Consider the following 22830-nt stretch of genomic DNA (forward strand, 5'->3'; position numbering starts at 1 on the left):
GTTCCCAAACTTGGGCATACATAAGCACCTCAGAAGCACTTGTTAAAGACACCTCTGCAGATGGGGAGTAGGGCCTGAAGTCTGAATATTTAAAAGAATCCCTAATGAGAAATGACCACAGACTCCGTTGGAGAAGAGCTGACTGCAGCTTGTATTTGTCTGCATGTTGCTGTCTAAGTGTCCTGAGCACCTGTCCTCTGTGTGCTGCAGCTTCCCACTTGAACCAGTACGGTAACATGAGCGAGAGCACGTCTTTTGAGATTCCAGTATCATATTTATGAGAATAACACCATCACAACTTTATATTTACAGAGTCCTTTTCATGTTCAAATCTTTGCAAATTTACCCACCTGAAAAGATTAGTAATGTAAAGGTAAGTGGAAGACACAGATAACAAAACAGTCTGTACATGTATGTGTCTTTGAGTATACTAGAGTTTGTATTATGTATCCTTTGAAACTATCACAAAAGCTTGCAATGAGATATGATATAAAGAAATAGAAAACAACAACAAAAAAAATCCTACTGAACACAGTGGTGTATACCTGACAATCCCAGCTACTCAGGCTGAGGCAGGAGAATTAAAAATTTGAGGCCAACCTGGGCAATTTAGTGAGACCCTATCTCAAAATAAAATTTTTTAAAAGGGCTGAAGATGTAGCTTAGTGATATAGCACTTGCCTAACATATTTAAGGCCCTAGGCTCAATCTCGAGTATGACTAATCAACCAAATAAATAAATCCCTATATCTATCGCAAGTATATACAAGGCTTTATCCTATGTGTTTTTGGTCATATCTATTGCTCCCCCTCCTTTTTTATTGGTACTGAGGTTGAATTAGGGGTGCTATTTCATTGAGCTACACCCCTAGTCCTTTATTTTTTTTTATTTTTGAGATAGAGTTTCTCTACATTGCTGAGGCTAGCCTCAGGTTTCTAAGTTGTTGTGATTACAGGTGTGTACCACCTGCCCCTGGCTCGTAAGTAATATATTTATTAAAGAAACTTATAAAATATAACAAATATGAGAAATTAAAACACAGTGAAAATCATCTATTATTTTGTCCACCATTACTTCCTGAAAAAGAAAAACAGGATTTAAAAAAATATATATTGTTTTAGTTGTCAATGGACCTTTATTTATTTATTGCAGTGCTAAGAATCGAACCCAGTGCCTCATGCATGCACACTGAGCCACAACTCCAGACCCAAAAAAGATCTTTTTTATATACTGCATTTGATCTTTCCAACAACCTTGTAAGATAGATAGTGAGTTATTGACCCATTTTATGTATGAGGTGACTGAGGCCTAGCAAGGCAGATGACATGCTATCCATGGTTATTCTATTCATTAGAAACTGAGTGGACCCAGGTCTCCAGACTCCCAGTCAAGTGCTCTTTCCTTTGTGGCAAAAGGACCATTTTCTTGTGAGTGCTATAACTATTTCCTCTGATGTGCTATGCCAAACTTTGTGCCTGGCTCCCCACTTTCTCCCAACATCAACTCCCAGCTGGTGACTGATCCCCAGGGCTGGGGGGCCTAGAGCTAAGAGGGCCTCAGTTGAGCTTTGTCTATTACATCAGAGTTCAAGCCCTCCTATGACATGGGTTTCCCTCCACCTCTCCTCAACCTTCAGAGAAAATGGACTCACTGGCCACAGTGATGTTGAGGTCCTGTCGCCGTTGACCAGCCAGGTTGGCTGCATGGCAGGTGTAGACACCAGCATCGCTCTCGGCAGTAATGGCAAACACCAGTTCATGGTCCTTCTGGTAGACTCTGCCATGGGTAGGCAGTCGGACTCCTGCATGCTCCCACCATACACTGGGCTCTGGCAGACCCTGGGGAGGCACGCATGCCACACGCTCTTCGCTGCCAGCTGTGAACACCCGTGGCTCAAATGGTAGCATGTCTTCAATCTCTGCAGGGTTATAAGGGGAAGGTGACCAGCCTGATTTCTCTGAGTCCTGGGATACATGATGTTTTCCCCCAGCAAGCCTGGGGCCCCTTCCAGTCACAAATCCTCCCCTGTAGCCCTCTATACCACCTCTTTTTTTTTTTTTTAAGAGAGAGTGAGAGAGGAGAGAGGAGAGAGAGAGAGAGAATTTTTAATATTTATTTTTTAGTTCTCGGCGGACACAACATTTTTGTTGGTATGTGGTGCTGAGGATCGAACCCGGGCCGCACGCATGCCAGGCGAGCGCACTACCGCTTGAGCCACATCCCCAGCCCTCTATACCACCTCTTAGTAGCCCTATCCTCCTCCTCCCTCTGTCCTCCAGCTGGTAGCTGAGTGAAAAGAGGAGCCTAAATATCTACATGTCACTGCAGCACCAGGGGCTCACCTGCTAGGTGAAGCTTGGCCTCCAGGATGATGGGTGGACCCCTCTGTCCCTGGCCAATGCAGCGATAGGTTCCTGCATTGCGTGGTCGGACCTGGGTCAGCAGCAGGGACCCATTGGCAAACACCGTGGCTCTGCGGAGATGTGGGGGACTACAGAGGGGAGAGAGGGCTATTTGGAAGAAGTGGCCCATAGGCCTCCTTCTGGAAGGGCATACAATGGAATTCTATCCTGAAGAGATCAGGAATGTCCTCAAGCCTAAAGCCAGGCCATGAGCCTCAGAGCCTAAGGATCCATACCCTCAAGAACCAGGGTCATGCCTGACACTCACAAAAGTGCTATTTGCTTTCCTAGAGCCTGGGCAAGGAGCAGAAGTCTCAACAGAGGGACTAGATGCTCCTAGAACCTCTGGAGGTATTTGCCTCCTCCAAAAAGTGTGTAAGTGTGTGCATGTGTAGTGTGAATAGTGTTTTTGCCTTGGACCTTTCTATCCAGAAGGTGATCACATAGGTCCCATGTCCCTCCTACCCTTGGATCTCTAACTCTCTTCCTCATCCCAGAAGACCCAGGGGGAAAGCTGGAGGGGAAAGAAAGCCATCCCTAGCTCACAGGGTGCCTTCATATGACTCTTCCCTTTGTTGGACTCATTTTGTAAAAACAAAACATTATACTGCCATCTTCTGGAAATGAGAAGTAATACATGTACAAATCCATGATGTTTGTTATTTGAACTAAATCTGCATCTCCTTGGGATAACAAGTATGCAGTCCACAATCTGTTTCACAGTACTGGAAGGCTCCCAGCCAGATGTCTTACCGACTGCGGTTGTTGATTGGAGTATCATCCTCAAAGACCCACTGCAGGTTTGGAGGTGGTTGGGCTGAGAACTGACAATGGAACATGGCCTCCTCATTCCTTGCCACTACCACATTCTGGGGTGCCAGCACCACCCTGGCAAAGCTTTCATCTGCAATGAGTGGAAGTGCAGCAAGGTCAGCAGGCAGGGTAGTAAGCGCTCTCCTATCTTGGCCTCGCCTCCTCTGACCCCAAGCCAGGCTCACCTGCAATGCTCAAGGAGAAGTTCTGGCTACTGCAGGCCTGGCCAAAGGCATTGTGGGCACAGCAAGAATAGAGGCCACTGTGATCAGGACTGGCCGGTCGAAGGGTCAGATTCCGCTCCTTGCTGCTGACTGTGTGATTGCTCTGGCTGTCAGAAAGGGGGGTCCCATCTCGGAACCACTGGTAGGTGGGTCTGTGGGGCAGAGGAGGTCAGTAGCAAGGAGAAAGGGATACTCAGTGGACAGGACAGAGAGACCCTCAGTCTACAAATGGAGAAACTGAGACCTGAGGAGGGGAAGTGCACAAAGGCACACATCATTCAGGGATAGAATCAGAGTGAGATTCCAGATCTCTCAGTTCTCAGAATCTAGGCTCACTCAGTGCACAGTGCTGGCCCTCCTCCGATCCCCAGGGGCTGGCATGGAGCAACTAGGGACAGGCAAAGAGCACTGGTCAGGGGAGCAAGATCCAACTGCAGAGGCTAGGATTTGGGGGGACATCCTGCTTGTCTAGAACAGCCCTCTCTCATCCACCCTCCTTGGCTCCTTACCGAGGGTGCCCGTCAATGTGACAACGAAGCGTGACCTGGGTCTGTGGCTGGATCTCAGCTTCTGAGGCTGGATGCTTCAGGACCACAGGACCTGCCTCAATCCCTATAGCAGAGGCCACAGTGGCAATGAGGTCAGAGCAGCAGCAGAGGGGAAGCAGGACAATCAGGAAACCACTGAATTGTAAGGCTCTGGATACAGTGACCACTGGGGCCCTGGCTGGTCAGGCCTGAAATGTGGCAGGCGGCCTCATGGCCCCTCCCGCAGCAGAAGATAAATGGGCCAAGACTTGAAGGGGGAAAAAAATACTTTTGGAAAAAATGAGATTCTCAGTAGAGTATGGGCTTAGCATGGGTTCAATCCCCAGCAAGAAAGAGAGAATTCTAACTTCTTCTTATCTACATAAGCAGAAAGAACTGACCACAACTGCACTGTCTTCCCCTTTCAACGGGCAATGAGAAAAGCTGAGCAAAGATGGTGAAGGTGGTGTCCCCAAAGCTCAATAGTCAAGGATCTGACAAGGGTCCCAGGTACTGTCCCCAGGTTCTCACATTTGATGTTGAAGGTGGCATTGGCACTTCGGACTTCCTCTCCGGTGACATTATCCCGAGCCACACATTGGAAGGCACCAGAGTCCTGCAGCCGGTCCACAGCTACAAAGCTCAGGCTGTTTCCCTCGGCAAAACGCCGTTCAGTATCTTGGACAGGGGCCCCGTTGAGCAGCCAGTACAGATGCACTGGGCCCGTGGCTTGGACTTTACAGAAGAGCAGGGCCCGGCGCCCCTGCAGTGCATCCTGGGAGGATGGTTCCTTGATGAAGACAATGTCTGCCTGGATACCTGCAGATGGGGACACAGAAGAGGCAGGATCAGGAGTTGCAGCTTCTGTCTGAACACAGCCCACCATGTATAAAGAAGGAATGGGGTCGTGTACACAAGACGTGTCCAATAAGTACAGGGATGAAAAAATCACATTACCACAACTGGCAAGGATCCACTAAGGAACTTAAACTGCTGGATACTCTGCAGGATATAAAGATGGTGCCCTCCTTATAACACCTGCAGGATACTGGGAGGTCTGGAAGCCAAGCTGAGGAGCAGAGCACAACAGCAGGCAACCTGGCCCCCGACCACATCCGGATCAAGACACTGAGCAAAGTTAAATCCTAGGAAGATTATCTGCACTCACACACACACTGAGGATACTGGTGGAAGTAGCCAGGGGACAGAGAAGCTTTGAAGCCCACCTAAAGGTGCTTACCAGCCCAACATTCCTGAGGGGCTTCCCCATCACTGGAAAAGCCAAAATTCTCTAAAAACCTGGGCTATTGCCAAAGGCATGCCAAGGTCACCTTTGTGACCTGTGTGCTATCCCCAAGAATCCGTGAGTCAAGTGGTACCAGGTTTTCACCTGAAGCCATTTCCCCTCCAGCACCACCATTGTTCAGCTCTGGCCAGAGAAGAAGGACCAACCACAGACAAGGGGGCCCTATGACCAAAGGTAGAACTGCAGTCAGTGGGAATAAAGGAAAGAGAAGCCTATACTGAGCACAGATGGGGTACAAAGGCGGAGGGCAGGGCTGGGCAAGTGGGCGACTGGTTACAATGGCAGCAGGAATAACACTGGGCTTTACTCCTGGCCCATGTGGGCATCCTGCAGAGGCCTAAAACTGCTGGGCCTTGAACATGGAAGAGGATGCTCCCACTGCCCAGAAGAAGCAGGCTCTGCTTTCGGCCAAACTAGGACGTACAAGGACAGGGAGACTCACGGGGTCTCAAACCAACGGAGACTAATTGTGGCCCAGAGACCACCCTTCCAAGACCCTGGAAGTGGGGTTTGGTTCTTTAAGGCATGAAGTCGGTGTCAAAATAAGATCGGGGCTGGGTCCAGATGAGGGATTGTCCTGGTGTTGGTCCATCTGCCAACCTGCCAGCCCACATCTCCCAATACAAAACAGTTGTGGAGCTAGAAGCAGCCCAGAGCACCCCTATTACTTCTCCATGGAGCACTGTGCTTCTCAGAGTGGACAATTCACCAGGGTGGGCCATCTCACCCACAGTGGAAGTTAACAAATCTGCCTCCAGGCACTGCTGAGCACCCCTAGTCATCATATTAATCCAAATACACCCCTACACATTTCCAAATGCTACACCAGGGTATGGCCCTGCCCCAGCCTCACATTTTGATCCAACTTCCTTATAGTACAGATGGGTAAATCCAGGCCCAGAAATGCAAAAGATATGCCCAAGATCAGACAGCTCACATATGGCAAAGCCAGGATCGCAACACAAAGAAGCCAAGTCCCAGCTCCACACTCTTCTCAGCCCCACCCTGGAAGTATCTGATCCTATAATGGGGAGTCAGTCACCTTCCCCACAGTCAGCAAGAGAAGTAGACAATGCCAGGCTCACAAAGGCAACCAGAGAACACTGGCTGAACTGAAATAACCTGGAGGCAATGTGGGGCAAGACCTGACATCTGGAATACTTCCTGACCACTTCTCATGACACATGCAGGCAGACTTAGGCTGCGGCACCAGTGGATCTCTATAAATGTGACTCACCAAAATCTTGGGCTCCTCAACCTTGAGCTCTCAAGATACTAATCAAAAATCAAAGAGAGATCTCCTACTTTCAAAGTGTGGGTGAACCCCACTTATCCACTCAGCTTCTGCAGATATGTTGGGAAGCCAGAAGCCTCACTCACACAAAGGGATGGTTAAGGGTTTGGATTCAGGCAGGTTGGGCTCAAATCCTGTCACATTTAGTGTTTCTGACCTTGGGCAAGTGACAGAGCCTCCTCTGCCTCGTTCATGAGGATGTCATGAGTTCTCAGTGCATTAATTTGTGAAGTGCTTTGGCCAGAGTTCACCTTCAGTAAATGGCAGCTACTGTTAAAAACCCCATGATCGTCCTTCCCGCTCAAGGATTTGAATCCTAGGAGCATTAGAAATCTCCCCTCTTGCCAAGGCCCAGGACCTGGAGAGGAGAGAGCCATCAGAGCAGAGGAGAGGTCTGAAGAGAACCACCTGGTGGTAAATGGGATGGAGGAAGGCCCTGGGGTGCAAGAACTGCAGAATACTTTCCATAGAGACCCAAGTTGTAAGAAGAGCCAGCATAACTCAGAGGGACCCCAGCTCAGCTCAGCCCCAGCCACCCCCACCTCTGCCTCCAGCATCTCATCCTGGGGCCTGAGCTGGGCTGCTCCATGGCTGTGGTGAGAGATGCTGCATTCCCAGACTGCCACTCAGAGCCCCCTGCGCCCCCACGACAGGGCCTGGGAAACATCAAAGCCAGCCCCGCGGGGGCCTCTGTCCTGACGTCAGCTCACAGCAGGTCCTGGTTAGTGTTTGGCTGGGGCAGACTTAGATGTTTCAAAAGGCAGGGAGAGCAGCCTCCAGGCTTCTCCCAGTCCCTGCTGTGAGCAACTCAGCCAAGAGACTCCCCACTCTGGAGGCTGGCCTGGTGCTGTGGCACCCATGTTTGCTCAGGAGATGATCTGAATGTGCCTAGTCTGGCCATCTGTATGGCTTATAGGAAATACGGGGCTGTTGCTCTGCTGGGGGGAAATGGGCAGGAAACTCAGAAGCAGCCTAGGAGTCCCCAGCAACAATGGCAGACTTCAGGAAAGTAGGGCTGGAACATAAGGGGCTCTTCAGAAGTTTTGCTGATGCTGATAACAAGAAAGGGAGGAGAACAATGGCAGAGAAAGACAAGTTTTTTGAAACAGAGGTAACACCTGCTTCAAGGTGGCACATTCCTGCCCCTTCTTCCTAATTTGAGGATGCCCTAGGGCTGTGGTCTGGAAGCACACTGGTTCTGGGCCTCCAAAGCTGCCCCTGCTCTTAAGACTGAGTCTCACCACACATCAGCATCACCCCTACCAGACACTGCCCTCATGGAGTCACCTGGAGGCCACCTGCTCAATACCGAGCTCTGCTGCTGCCCTACAGCCCTGCCCCTGCCCCTCCCTAGCAACATCACCTCATGTGACCTCTCTGCACCTTTCTCCATGCTATGAAATGTGGATACCTGGCCTAGCAGACAGGTAGCATGAGGGCTAAGTGGGTTCATGTTGGGAAAGCCCACATATAGCACGGAGTTAGGTCAGCCACTTCCCAGGTAGGAGCTTGTCCCACTGTGCATAGTGGACCCCAGAAGTCCCTTGGCAATGACAGGCAGATGGAGCCATATGCTCACACCAGGCACCCACCCCGACAAGCTGAATCTTTGAACCCAATAGGGAAACTTCCAAGCCATGTCCTTGGTCCCTAACAGCTATGCAGACACAGACACTTGCCCTGCTTGCGCCTTCAGCCCCAGCCCTGCAAAACAGGGCCAGTGGGCAACAGCCCAACTCCCCCAGCAAGCGTCTGGTCTGGTGCCCACCCTCCTGATTGCTCTCTGGGCTGCAGGCCCAGTAAACTGTGTATATATAAGTGTGTGCACACACATGTGTAAACAAGAATGCTATGGGGAGCAGTGAGCAGCAGGAAGTTTTTCCTAAGTACTCCAGCTCTAAGTAATTCTGGCTACTTTAGTCTTAAGAGTACCCATCTCAACTACTCAGCTCTCAGGAGTTGGTCCTCCTGGTCTATGAAAACCATCCCCAGAACTGACACAGGCCCCAGAACTACCAGACATGACTACCTCCTCTCCTCTTATGAAAGAAAATTCCATTCTTTGGACAGATGCCTCAAGACTGGGCTGAGACACCAATATCCTGGTTAGTGAGGAATTTTATGCTGCCAAAACTCCCCCAGGAGTATGCTCCAGAAGAGCATGGGCACTTCGCATGGTGCTATGTGTGTGATCATCTGAGTGACTGTGACCCCTCAGACATACCTGGCTGACTCCTCCACAACCAGGGCACACCAAAGACTCAGTTGCTGGCTTCAGGACCTGTGGAGGACATCCCGAATTCTAGGTGGCCCCTAGGGCCCACCAAAGTGGCTCCTGTTAGTGCAAACAGGCCCAAGGAAGAGCAGCACCAGGGCACAGGCTGGGACATGCAGCCCTCAGGTTCCCTGACCCATGAGAAGACTAATTGTCCTCACAGGACTCCACCATCTAGAAACTTTATTTTTCCAAATTTTTTTGGTGCATTATAATTAGTACATAATAGTGGGATTTGTTGTGACTTATTCTTACATGCACACTATGCATGCAAACAATATAATTTGACCAATATCATTCCCCAGCATTTTCCTTTCCCTCCCTTCTTCCTGGTCCCTTTCTTCCCTGATTCTCCCTTTGATTTTTAAGGGAAATTTAAGGTTCCAAGTGAGAGGTCCTAGAGCACCAGGGTATCTCACCAGACACTCAGCAGCTTGACCAAGCCTCCTCTCCAAGGAGCTGCCACTCTAATGCAGTCTCTTGGCCTTTGAGGGCTTTCAGTCACCATGCTTTTTGACTGTTCTTGAGCTGCGAGGAAGGTCCATGACCCACAGACATTAGTAATTTTGGAGGAATAAATCAGTTGCTGCAGGAATAAGTCACGTGGATGAACAGTAAGCCCAGTCATTTCCCAGTTTACTCAGGTTGGCAGAACCACAAAATACTGCAGGGGTATTTGTGATTCTGGGGATTGGAATGTTCTTCCTGACTACCACCAATACACTGTATATGTGGTTTTAGCATCAGCAACCCAGACTGTTTGATGATAAGTCCAAAACCAGGAGAGAACATAAGGGTTCAGAGGTCAGCAAAGATGGTCCACAACTGACTAAGAGACCTAATGTGTGGCAAGACACAAAATTCCATCCCCCCCCACCTGTCTTCCTGGGGTCCTCAAAAGACCCCATGTTCACCAACTAGAGCCTCATTGCCCCCTCCCCCAAATACATTCTAAAATTTGCTCTGAGCAGGGCAGGAGGGAGCAGAGTCAGGGACCCTGCAGAGTTTTCTTGTCCTAGGATTAGAGAACAGAATAAGATCACTAGGGATTGAGGCTGAAACAATTTAGCAGGCCTGTTTTTCCACCTTGGGCCAAACCTCAACTCAGACCTGCCGATCCTACTCCTGAGAGGCCCTAGAATAAGGAGATTGACTTTCAACAGCAGGAGGAAGACCATCACATGGCACCCAAGATCAGGGGGGCAAAACACCAGCCCAGAGGCATGGCTTAAGGTACTGCCCAATCAGGGGCCACTCCACCAGTCTCTGGAACCTGCTGAGACTAGGAGGGTTGAACTTAGTACATGTGTCTCACTCACCTTTAGTGACCCTTCAATGGCTGTGGTATCTCCAAGCTATGGTGTCATACTGGTGTCCAAGGAGACACCATACCAGCCAGAGTGATGTGGTGTGATGTTGTGGAAGGAATCCAGGGAGACCTGGGTTCTAGTCTTGATAAGCCACTGGCAATTACTGTGACCAATCAACACCCTCCCTTCCCAGGCAGTCTTGACTATGTATAAAAATTAAAGAAACGAGAGCAGAAGCCTGGACAGTCATCGTGACTTAATACCGCATTAGCTACAATGATGCTGGGAGGCAGTTGCAGACCCAAAGGGCCCACTCCAAGTTACCCCCCACCCCAACCTCCAGCTGCACAGTCAGCACTTGCTTGGCAAATGTAGGGCCAGGCCTAGGAGGGATTATGAGTAACCCTCCTCTATGCGGCAGGTGTACAGGATCTGAGGCAGTTGGGGGCTGCAGACGGGAATCTGGCATCCTTCTGCCTCCCCCTTTCCACACTGCAGCTCAGCCTCCCCAGGACATCTGCCTCTGTCTTCTATTGCCCCTGGGGTTGGGGCCACATTCCTGTACCCAGAGCTCACTGTCTTTGACACCCCTGCTTCTGCTGGGAATGAGGCTTCACCCCCAACACTAGATCCTAAGTTTGAAGGGAGAACAGACCTTTGTGCACAGGGTGACACTTCTGTGCCCCTTATGGCCATGAGCATGTATGAGGAAATTAAACCACTCAAATATCCATCTGACCTGAAATCTTATCCTTTATTTACCTTTATCTTTTGTGGCCAACTTAATTTTCCTCTCTGGGCTTCAGTTTTCTCATCTGGAAGATGGCAGCCTTGAAACGGATTTTTTTTTTTATATATATTTTTTTAGTTGTAGATGGACACAATATCTTTATTTTTATTTATTTGTTTTTATGTGGTGCTCACACATGAGAGACAAGGGCTCTACCAATGAGCTACAACCCCAGCCCTTGAAATAGATTTTTTTTTTTTTTTTTTGGATAGACTTACTAGGCAGCCCAAGTTGACCTTGAACTCCAGATTCAAGTGATTCTCCTACCTTGCCTCCAGGGTAGCTAGGTACAACTAGAAACAGATTTTAGATTCTTTTAGAGCCTACCTTTCAAATGAAATATAGTAAGTTACTGACACACTAAAGTCTCCCTATTAGTCAGGAAAATTGAAGAACCCTAGATGTTCCAGGGAACTGACACCTCCAATTAAAATGTCCTTGAACTAAAAAGATGCCTTCCAAAAGTGAATGTGAAGAGGGAGGAGGCATGGAACTAAACTGCCAGGGGAACCATGTCTGGGGACAAATCCATTGTCAGCCCCCCAAAGGGAAACAGCAGGCAGCTAGCTATCTCCTGAAGATGCCAGTGAGGGGCCTGGGGACAGTGACAGAGCTGCTAGACCTGAGACTGAGAAATGAACCATGGGCTGTCAGCCACAGGAAGACAGTGGTGCTCATCTAGTCCATTCGGGGACCCAGAGTGGACAGAGTCCAGCCCCTCAGTCACCCGCTGAAGGTGTCCACCGGGGTAAGCTCGGGGGGTAAGCCACTGGCAATGACTGTGACCAATCAACACCCTCCCTTCTGACTCCCAAGTGCAGTGGGGAAGGACCCTGGGATGTGCAGGATCTTCAGAATCCTAGTGGGGTACAGCCCTAGGGCAGAATATGGGTCAGCTTCAGGCAAACTAAATGATAGCCCAGGGACCACCACCTTTGGACTGGCAAGACTGAATCTTAGTTTGCTTCATTTTCAAAACAGGCACACAAAAACTCTCTTTTTAAAAAAAATATTTTTAATTGTTGATGGATCTTTATTTATTTTTCATTTATATGCAGCATTGAGAATCAAACCCAGTGCCTCATACATGTGAGGCAAGCACTCTGCCACTGAGCCACAACCCCAACCCCTGACTCTTTTTTTTGATGGTCCTAGGGATTGAACCTGGGGTCTTGTGCATGTTAGGCAAGCACTCAACCAACTGAGCTATATTCCCAGTCCCTTAGAGACTCCCTTCTATCAGTTCTTGTTGCTATCTCTGCCTTATATCTGAGAGGCTCATGATCCAGGCAGATCTAGCCAGAGCCCAACTAGTCAGAGTGACCGCAGCAGTTAACTCCAAATTCCTTGTGGCAGAGAGGACATGACTTCCTGCCCTTTACCTTGCCTATACCTCAAGTCTGTTGAGCTCTTTTTAAAATATACATATTTATTTTTAGTTATGGGTAGATACAATGTCTTTATTTTATTTTTATGTGGTGCTGAGGATCAAACCCAATGTCTTATGCATGGTAGGTGAGCACTCTACCTCTGAGCCACAACCTCTGTCCCAAGTCTTAAGGGCTCAGCAACTCTATGGTGGCCACAACTCCATTCAACAAGGAAAATCCTCCCTGGCTTCTAAAGAAGTAAAAATATCCCTTAGAATTGCTTTGTCCAATATGGTAGCCACTAGCCACATGGGACTATTTAAATTTAACTTAATTAAAATTAAATCAAAAATTCATTTCCTCAGTCTTGGTTGCATTAGTCACATTTGCTCAGGAGGCACTTGTAACTGGTTGCCACCATATTGAATTGCACAGAGAATAGCTTCTTCATCAAACAAAGAGCTCCATTGGTGGCACTGCCTTTGCTCCTCTGTCTGCCCGTCTCTTACCAGGCTCTGTGCAGGGACACATTATTTCTCATCAAAGGAAGCCTCAATATTGGCCGGCCACATCGGAGTCAGGATATCCTGGTAAATGGCAGGGCCTGGAGCTGCCCTCGGTTCTGTCTGTCTCCTAGTCTGCATTCTTTCCATGATGCTCCCCCTGTGGGCTGCTTTTCATTTCATCCACTAATTCCCTTTCATCTGCTTTCCCCTTTAACATTCTCTTGTGTTTAAGATAAATCCTTTTGTTTGTATGTGTTCTTACAAAATGTGACTGTTGTTTCACGTGCAAGTATTTCTTTTTAATTATAAAGCTTTTTAAAAAAATTTTTTTATAATTGTAAATGGACAGAATGCCTTTATTTTATTTGTTTATTTTTATGTGGTGCTGAGGATTGAACCCAGTGCCTCATGCATGCTAGGCAAGTGCTCTGCCGCTGAGCTACAGCCCCAGCCTATCAAGTGCAGGTATTTTTAACGTATATAGAAGGTCTTGCTTTATATCTTCCTTAATTCGTACTTTTTTTCCCATTTTTTGCACTATGTTTTGAGGATCCTTCTCTGTGGCCTTTTCCTGCATCCTGTGTTCCTCCCAGTAGATGAATGTATTGTTGGGTTTTGTGGGGCTCAGGGAGAAGCAAATGGATTATTTTTTAAAGAAGTAAGTAGCTGAACAGAACTGTCCATAGTTTAAAAATCAGATTTTTAATACATAACCTCCTCTCTGTGTGCTGGGGAGCACCAGGTCCTCCACACATCTGGGGATCCTCAAGAGCCTGGACATGGACACACACACCAGCTTCTCCTGTTCCCCTTTCTCCTCTAATCTCAAAAAGTCACTCAAAAGCCTGGTCCTCAGCTGGTTTCAAAGGGACAAGAGAGCCAGGCTCATACTTTTATATTTAGAAGTGTCTGCAAACCACTTCCCGAGCAGCCAAGAGCGGGGAATGTGAGGAAATTGCTTTGCTATGTCGTGATGTGGAAAGCACGAGCCACTCAGGGCCTGCGGCAGTGGGCAGCATTTGCCACACACCCAGGGACACACGGCAATGTCTAACACATGTGCAGGAGGCCAAGGCGCCCCTTGGCAGCCAGGCTGTCCCCCCACCCCAAAGCAGGGCCCTGGAGTCAGAGTGACACACCACCCGGCAAAGGCCCCTTCCCCAGCCTTCCTTTGCAAGGGGGCAGAATGTGGTCCCACCTGTCTGACAACAGCTGCTTCAGGAAACCAACCCTCCTCTCCAGGGAGGGGTCTTAGAAAGCTGCTCCTTAGGTCTATAAGGCCAGACTATAGAGAAGAATCCAGATGAGGGAGGATGCAGGAGGTAACCTAGATGAGCTACTGGCTTGAGGGGACCCCAGCCTCATGGGGAGCAGAAGTATGCACAGGGCCTACTGCCCCCTTCTGATGACAGATCTGCTTCTGTCAGCCACCTCTGATACCAGGGTGGCTAGGAAAATGGCAACTCTCATATGCACAGAAGAGGAGGTGGAGATACCCTAAGCGATGATCAACTGTAGCCAGGACTGTCACTCAAACATCATTCAGGTCAAGTCAGGCCCAGGGCTCTGGGGTAGAAGGTAGCCTGGGTTAGGTGAACAGAGGGGGTCACAAAAGGTAGGTCAACTGCTCAAACGAGACAAATCATCAGATTTTTCTAGATACTTTTCGGACTCCTCCTAAACCCCATTTTACTGTTTACAATATAAACTTTCTTTTTTAAAAAAATATTTTTTAGTTGTCAATGGACCTTTATTTTATTTATTTATATGTGGTGCTGAGAATTGAACCCAGTGCCTCACACATGCCAGGCAAGCACTCTACCACGGGGCTAGAACCCCAGCCCTACAATATAAACTTTCTAGTAAGGCAAAAACTAATTTCATTCTTTTATTTAATCTCTTAACTACAGTTCTAATTATTTATTTGTTCCTTTACCTTTAAGGAAAATAACCAAAAAAGTCCCTGGGTTCAATCCTCAGCTACACACACACACACACACACATACACACACACACACATAGTCTCCACCATTAAAAAAAAAAACATTTAGAAAATGTATTCTGGCTAAAGATAGCAAAATAAGCACTTCAATCTCCAAATCAATAACAACAGATGAAAAAAATATATAAACGGATGAATAAAGAACAGAAACAGCTCCTTATAAGTTATTTTTTAAAAGCACCAAAAACTTACAATTCATCACCAGATGCATGCAGCCTGGGGACAATCTACCCTGGGGGCTAACGTTATACAACATAAAGCACACAGAAAGCTGGAGAAGAAAGAGCTCCTTGGAGTGGCTGATGCAATAACTGGTTTGAATAGCCAAAAAAATGACAAAGACCTAAAGTTTGTTTCACGCCTACTCTGTCCATCTTTAAGTCAGGGTCTGGAAGGCGCCAAGATCTGGCTTCACTTAAGTCAGGGAACTGGCTGTCCCTTCATTTCAAGAGATGCCTCTTAGAGACCTACAAGGTCATCATGGAGAGAGAGAGACAAAGGGAGGCTGGGAGAGACTAACAGAGAGGAGGATAGGGGAAGGAGAGAGACGCAAACCAAAGAGACAGCAGCAGACTAAGAGAGAAAGACAGAGAGAAAGTGAGACCCTGGCAGAGAGAGAAGATGAGAGACCAACAGGCAGAAAAATATGGACAAAGATGAATGGAGAGACAAAGATGGAATAACAGAGTCATAGAGAGACAGAGAAGGGGGCAAGAGAGACAAAGAGCACGCCCGCCCGCCCCCCCCCCCCCCCCCCCACACACACACACACGGCTCCCTGCAACTGCAGTGCAAACCCCCGCCCCACACAGAACCCAGCTGCCCCTGGCAGTCCTGTCCTGTGTCTCCAGGAGGGGGACTCTCTCCATCCACTTCCCAGCAGCTGAGGGGACACCAGACTCAGTCCTTGGACACAGGCCCAGGGGTTGCCCAGAGTAAAAGCAGATAGGGAAGGTTCCAGCTTGTCTGTAGGTGGGAGTCTGGCGTGGACAAGGAGAGGGGAGTGGGCTCTATATGTGGCAGATTTGGACCATGTATAATGTAGAGCCCTCGAATTAGAGGCCCCTGGTAAATAATTCAACAGGAAGAGTACAGTACCTTCCCTGGGCTCATCCATTATTCACCAAGATAAATGTGCCATATTGTTATACTTCCTGACATCTAAAAATGGTCTGAGCCATTAGGCCAGGAGCAAGAGGACAGCAGGGCAGTTTCCACCCAGCTTTTCCAGAACCTCTGAACCAGCAGTCGTGCTGCTTTGGGAACTTAGTTGCTGCTCCTCAAGTCATGGCACAGCGCACAGCTTCCAGAAAGGGCAAGGCCTGAGCACAGTGGTGAGATCCCAAGGGCAGCCCAGGAGCTAGAGCCAGAAGTACACAACTGTGCCCAGAAAAATTCTGAGTAAAGGCCCTGTGTTCACCAGACCCCAGAGATCTCATCCCTCTCCCAGAGAAAAGGAGACTCTCTTGTTTGAATTTAAGAGCCATACTGTTCCTGAAAGGTTCTACTTTGATGCCAAATGAATGCCAGTTACCAAATACAGAGTCCCACATTCCAGATCTGCTCTGTGTGAGTCAGCCCATTCTTTGGGTCTCCATGCCCCCATATGTTAAATAGGCTGGTACCACCTGCTCTCTATCCCCAGGGATGCTACCAGGACAAAAGGCCCCTAGGAAGTTTAGGGAGCTCCACAACTTCACGGCCCTGGCACACAGAGTACAGGCAGGATCGAAATGGAGTCAAGCGCTCAGAGACTGATTGGGCACAGTGGCAAGTGCTGTAACCCCAACTGCTCAGGAGGCTGAGGTGGGAGGATTGTACATCTGAGGCCAGTCACCATAACTTAGCAAAATCCTATCTCAAAATAAAATAAAAAGGGGTTCAGGGTGTGAGTCAGTGGTAGTAGAGGACCTCTGGGTTCAATCTCTATATTATCCCTGCCCTTCAAAAAAATTATAGTACCAGCCTCATAGGCTGATTATGAAAAGTAAACTCACATGCTAACACAGGCACAGTGCCTGGCATACAGTACTACATGATTTTGAGCCTTTTTTTCTTTTTCTTCTTCTTCTTTTTTTTTTTTTTTTTTTTTTTTTTGTAGTGGGGATTGAACTCAGCGGCACTTTACCTCTGAACTATATTCCAGCCCTTTTATTTTGACCCTGTCTTGCTAAATTGCCCAGGCTGGCCTCAAACTTGGGATCTTCCTGCCTCAGCCTCCTGAGTCACTGCGATTACAGACATGTACCACAGTGGATTTGAGCTCTTTTTTTTTTTTAAAGAGAGAGTGAGAGAATTTTTTAATATTTATTTTATTTTATTTTTTTTAGTTATCTGCAGACATAACATCTTTGTATGTGGTGCTGAGGATCGAACCCGGGCCGCACGCATGCCAGGCGCACGCGCTACCGCTTGAGCCACATCCCCAGACCTGGATTTGAGCTCTTAACCCTTATTTGCCATTATTGTGTTCAGAACTTTTTCTTTTAAAAAAGAAAATGCATTCCATGCCGGGCACAATATCACACACTGTAATCCCCATGGAATGGGAGGCTGAGGCAGGAGGATAGCAAGTTTTAGACCAGCTTTCTGTCACAACCACCAACTTACCTTTTCCTTTGTTGGCATTCTTCCTTTTTTATTTTTTTGAGATGGAATATTGCTATGTTACCCAGGGTGGCCCCAAACTCCTAGGTTCAAGTGATTCTTCTGCCCAAGTGGCTAGGACTACAGGCACATGCCACCAGGCCCAGCTTGATGGTGCTTTTCTTATGCAAATCACTTGCAGCTACAGAGTACCCGAATTGAAATCCTTCATCCAGTTTGCCACCTGGGATTAGTGGTTCCCTTCAAACAGACCTTGAGGCCTGAAGCCATCTCCTTGATGCCCATCAAGGATCTTAGAGCCACCTGGTCAGTAGATACAAGTACATGAGCAAAGGATGGGTGAAGCTGGGGCAGCTGCTGAGACCTTTGCCCTGGGCGCCTCCATGCAATGTCCTGCTTGCTTTCCTAATAGGGTGCAGAGTAGCAGTTGCTCATGGTTTCACTGGATCCCCAAGAAGCTGTTCAAATCAGAAACACCTTCAATATGAATAAGAATCAGGGCAAACCTGCCTGGATGAAAATAGACCTAGATCGTCTTGGATTGAGGCAGGGCTCTGGCATCAAAGAACACTCTCTACAAATAGATAAAGAAAGCACAGTCATGTTCATGCACCAACGCCTGCTGGAGACGACTAGCAGACTTCAGCATTCTGATCCTTGCAAGGCCCTCCAAGAGACCTGGAAAGCTCTATGATGCATAAGGGAAAGCAACTGACTGCACAAGACAGCAGCTGCAAATAACTCTCGAAGGCAAATGACAAATTGGGAAAATTATTTTTAGCAAATGACAGAAGAGGGGTTTCTGGCCTTGATATGTGTGTGTGTGTGTGTGTGTGTGTGTGTATATACACACACATATATATACCTATAAAGAGTTATATACATACATATAAAGAGTTACAAATCAATCATGAAAGCTGCTAAAATTCTAATAGAAACAAGGTCAAAGCAATGAGAGTTCTCCCAAACAAATATAAATAATTAATAAATGTAAGAAAACACAGCAATGTAGTAGCAATCCAAAAACATAAATTAGAATGAGTTAATTTGCCCATCAGTGAAGGCCAAGATTTTTAAAATAACACTCAACACTGGTGCACATATGGAGAAAATGGTCCTCTCACTTTGCTAAGAGGAGTAGGAATTATGATTCCATCTAGAAAGTGACTTGGTAATATTGTACAAATATTCTTTAAAAAAAAACAATGTGTGCCCTTTCTCCTTGGTGAAGTGGCTAATTTCAGGTTTGAGGTAGGAAATGTACCAAATAGGCCTGAAGTGACCTTCTCATACCAAAATGAGCAAGTAGCAGGGCATCATCAAAAGTTTCAGGGCCAGCTTGAAGAGGCTCCTACCAGACAAAGAGAGGACCACTTAAGCCCTCGTAAGGGTAAGAACCATGTGAACTAAACACACGTCAAATAGGTTTAAAACCCATGAGTTCGGGCTGGGGTTATGGCTCAGCGGTAGAGTGCTTGCCTCGCATGTGCAAGGCCCTAGGTTCGATCCCCAGGAAACAAAATAAAGACATTGTGTCTATGTATAACTAAAAAATATATTTAAAAAAAATAAAATAAACCAGATATAAATAAATAAAATAAAGTCATTGTGTCCAACTACAATACAAAAAATAAATTAAAAAAAAAAAACCAAAGAAAAAAACTTGACTTCACCAGGCATAATGGCATGTGCCTGCAAGTCCCAGCCACTCAAGGCTAAGACAGAAGGACCTCAAGTTCCAGGGCAGTCTGGGTTACTTAGCAAGACCCTGTCTTAAAATAAAACAAAACAAAATAAATAAAAGGAGAGCTGAGGATATATCTTAGAGTCCGAATGCTCCTGGGATTAATCTCGGAAAGAGAGAGAGAGGAAGGAAGCAGGTGCGGTGGTGCATACTTTTAAACCCAGCAGCTTAGGAGGCTGAGGCAGGAGGATCACAAGTTCAAAAGCAGCCTCAGTAATTATCAACAGTACAAGCAACAATAAATGTTGGTGAGGATGTGGGGGAAAAGGCACACTCATACTTTGCTGCTGGGACTGCAAACTGGTGCAACCATTATGGAAAGCAGTATGGAGATGCCTCAGAAAACTTAAAATGAAACCATCATTTTGGGGCTGAGGATGTGGCTCAAGCAGTAGCGCGCTCGCCTGGCATGTGTGCAGCCTGGGTTCGATCCTCAGCACCACATACAAACAAAGATGTTGTGTCCGCCGAGAACTAAAAATAATAAATAAATAAATAAAAAAGAAACCACCATTTGACCCAGCTATCTCACTCCTTGGTTTATACTTAAAGGACTTAAAATCAGCATACTACAGTGACACAGTCACATCAACGTTTATAGCACTCAACTCACAATAGTTAAGAACTATGGAACCAACCTAGGTGCCCTTCAACAGATGAATGGATAAAGAAAACATCCTAACCCAATGAAATATTATTCAGCCTTAAAGAAGAATGAAATTATGGCATTTGCTGTTAAATGGATGGATATGGAGAATATCATGCTAAGCAAAATAAGCCAATTCCAAAGAACTAAAGGCCAAATGTTTTCTCTGATAAGTGGACAATAATTCACAATAAAGGAGGGGAGCTAAGGAAGAACAGAGGTACTCTGGATTAGACAGAGAGGAGTGAGGTGAGGGGAGTGGGATAGGAAGGACAGTGGAATGAACCAGACATTATTACCCTATGTGCATATATGATTACAAGACTGGTGTGATTCTATATCATGGACAACCAGAAGAACGAGAAGTTATACTCCATTTGCGTATGATGTGTCAAAATGCATTTTACTGTCATGTATAACTAGTTAGAACAAATTAAAAAAATTTTTTTAAAAAGGCCAATCTCAGCAATGTAGCAAGACCCTAAGCAACTCAGTGAGACTCTATCTCTAAATAAAATACAAAATAGGGCTGGGATGTGGCTCAGTGGTAGTGGTTAAGCACAGCTGGGTTCAATCCCTAGTACAAAAAAAAAAAAAAAAAGAAAGAAAGAAAGAAAGAAAGAAAGAAAAAGAAGAAAGGGGAAATCGGTGCTCAATTCTTTACCATTTTCAAAATAATGAATTTTTTTTCCTTTCTTTTTTATTTTATTTTATTTTTTTAGGTGTAGATGAACACAACACAATTCCTTTATTTTTATGTGGTGCTGAGGATCAAACCCGGGTCCCACCCGTGCTAGGCAAGCACTCTACCACTGAGCCACAATCCACAATCCCAGCCCCTTTTTTTCTTTCTTTTTCCCTCTTCCTCCTCTCTTTTTTTTTGGGGGGGGGGCAAGGTGGGTGGGTACCGGAGATTGAACCCAGGGGCACTTAACCACTGAGCAACATCCCCAGCCCTATTTTGTATTTTATTTAGAAACAGGATCTCACTGAGTTGCTTAGGCCTTGCTAAGTCGCTGAGGCTGGGTTTGAACTCAAGATCCTCCTGCCTCAACCTCCTGAGTTTTTGGGATTACAGGCATGAGCCACTGTCTGGCTATTTTCCCTTTCTTGAAGAGCTATATATATGTCAGGACAATAAAACAGTTAATGAGGGGAGATTTGTCTTTATAGAACTTTCCAGCTAATAAATAGAATATCACCATTTTACAATCCTCTAATGAAATAATGGATCTAGCAATGAGTATTAATGGCTGCTAATTCCAGAGAGACAAACAGATATTAAGTTTCTACTGAGAAAAGTACACATGAAGGAAAATAATCAAATCTGAACCCAAGGAAACCTAGATCTGATTTTCATTATTAAGAAGTTTTAAGAAGCTGGGCTGAGGTTGTAGCTCAGCGGTAAAGTGCTCGCCTAGCACGTGTGAGGCCCTGGGTTCAATCCTCAGCACCACATATAAATAAATAAATAAAATAAAGGTATTGTATCCAACTACAACTAAAAAATAAATATTTTTTTTAAAAAAAGTTTAAGAAGCTTTCTAGAATAGCTGAGCATGGAGGTGCACAACTGTTACCCAGTGACTTGGGAGGCTAAGATTGGAGGATCACAAAGTCAAGGCCAACTTAGTGAGACCCTGTCTTAAAATAAAGTTACAAAGCAAAAAAAATGGGAGTTGGGGCTGAGGATGTAGCTCAGTGGTAGAGCACCCCTGGGTTCAATCCCTAACACACACGCTTGTGCATGCACACACATACACTTTCTAGAACAAATTTAGAAAAAAAAACAAGGAAGAAATTAGCTAACAATGTGCCACCAAAACAGGAACTGTGAACACACATTCCCAGTGCTTCGTATTGCTCCTACCCTGGCAGTGAGACCTAATACTGCTGTCAAACACCTCAAATGCTCACAACCTTGTCTCTCTGGCCAAAGTCTATGCTTCCTGAGGATAAGAGTCGATCTCACATCCATCCACCTCCTCCACTTTGAAGCACTTTGTCCATGAGAGGTGCTCAGGAAAAACTGGCTGATTTGTGGTGGTGTAAACAAGCCAGGTAAGTCTTCACAGTATCTCTACATAACGCGGAACCAGCAGAGGGTCAGAGCCCCATATGGTTCCTGGTAGACAATTACATTAATTATCATTATTAATTCAACAAACATTTATTTAGAGCCTTCCATGTGCCAAGTACTCCCTAAGACATTGGGATGGAAAGAGAAAAACACACAATTACTGCCTTTAAGTATCTCAGTTTACTGGGGGAGTCAGACAAGTAAACATATAATTACAGTAATAGCGAACACTTACTGACCCTTACTATGTACCAGGCACTGTTCCAAGCACTCTAACCATATTATCTCTGGTTAATGCTCACGCCCACTTAGTCAAACAGGCACTACCATCCTCATTATGTAGACAGAGAAACTGAGGTACAGAGAAGTAAGGCAATTTGCTCAAGGTCACAAAGCTAATAGGTGGCATATGTAAGAGTCAAGTCTCAGTTCATCTGGCTCCAAAGGAATGCCTACTGTAGTCACTAGCCAGGGCTGCACTGTCACACAGTATGGGTACAAAGGGTGCACGAGGAATGCTTCTCAGGTAGACCTGGGGGAGAAGGGGCCAGGCAAGAATCCTGGAAGAGTTCTTGGATTTATGAAGGAACAAGACTTGGAAAATAGAACAATCAGAAGACAAGAGACAAAGCAAGGGCAGAGAATTCCAAGTGATTCAGGATGCTCAGAGGAGACAGCACAGCAAGAAACCAACAGGATGCTGGTCAGAGGCAGAGGGGTGAAGGGGTGAAATGCAAATCTCCCCTGCTCAGGTTGTCTTCCAACAAAAAATCACTATGATGAGTCCTTGTTTCCAGGGAGGTGGTTGCCAGGGTGGGAAACGGACTGAAGAAGCTCTCTACCGTAGGGAGGGCAGCAGGCGCAGTCAGAGGTTGGGATTGCAGGACAGCACCACACCTGTGCGTGGGTCTCCCAGGACTGCCACAGCTGCCA

General features: G+C 46.6%; 1 protein-coding gene across 2 annotated transcripts in view; it reads right to left on the reverse strand.

The window, feature by feature from the left end:
• The window catches only part of Ptk7 (protein tyrosine kinase 7 (inactive)), a 69057-nt gene that overhangs the window by 20107 nt on the left and 26120 nt on the right, over positions 1 to 22830 (reverse strand). For both annotated transcript variants that reach the window (XM_078019988.1, XM_021721879.2), the window contains exons 2-7: positions 4499 to 4786; positions 3950 to 4052; positions 3402 to 3592; positions 3157 to 3307; positions 2344 to 2492; positions 1653 to 1919 (exon numbers count right to left, since the gene is read on the reverse strand). In XM_078019988.1, coding sequence (XP_077876114.1) covers positions 1653 to 1919; positions 2344 to 2492; positions 3157 to 3307; positions 3402 to 3592; positions 3950 to 4052; positions 4499 to 4786 — 1149 coding nt within the window. The remainder of the gene's footprint in view (positions 1 to 1652; positions 1920 to 2343; positions 2493 to 3156; positions 3308 to 3401; positions 3593 to 3949; positions 4053 to 4498; positions 4787 to 22830) is intronic.

Source organism: Ictidomys tridecemlineatus, chromosome 8 (genome assembly GCF_052094955.1).
Source record: "Ictidomys tridecemlineatus isolate mIctTri1 chromosome 8, mIctTri1.hap1, whole genome shotgun sequence".
NCBI classification, from domain to species: domain Eukaryota; kingdom Metazoa; phylum Chordata; class Mammalia; order Rodentia; family Sciuridae; genus Ictidomys; species Ictidomys tridecemlineatus.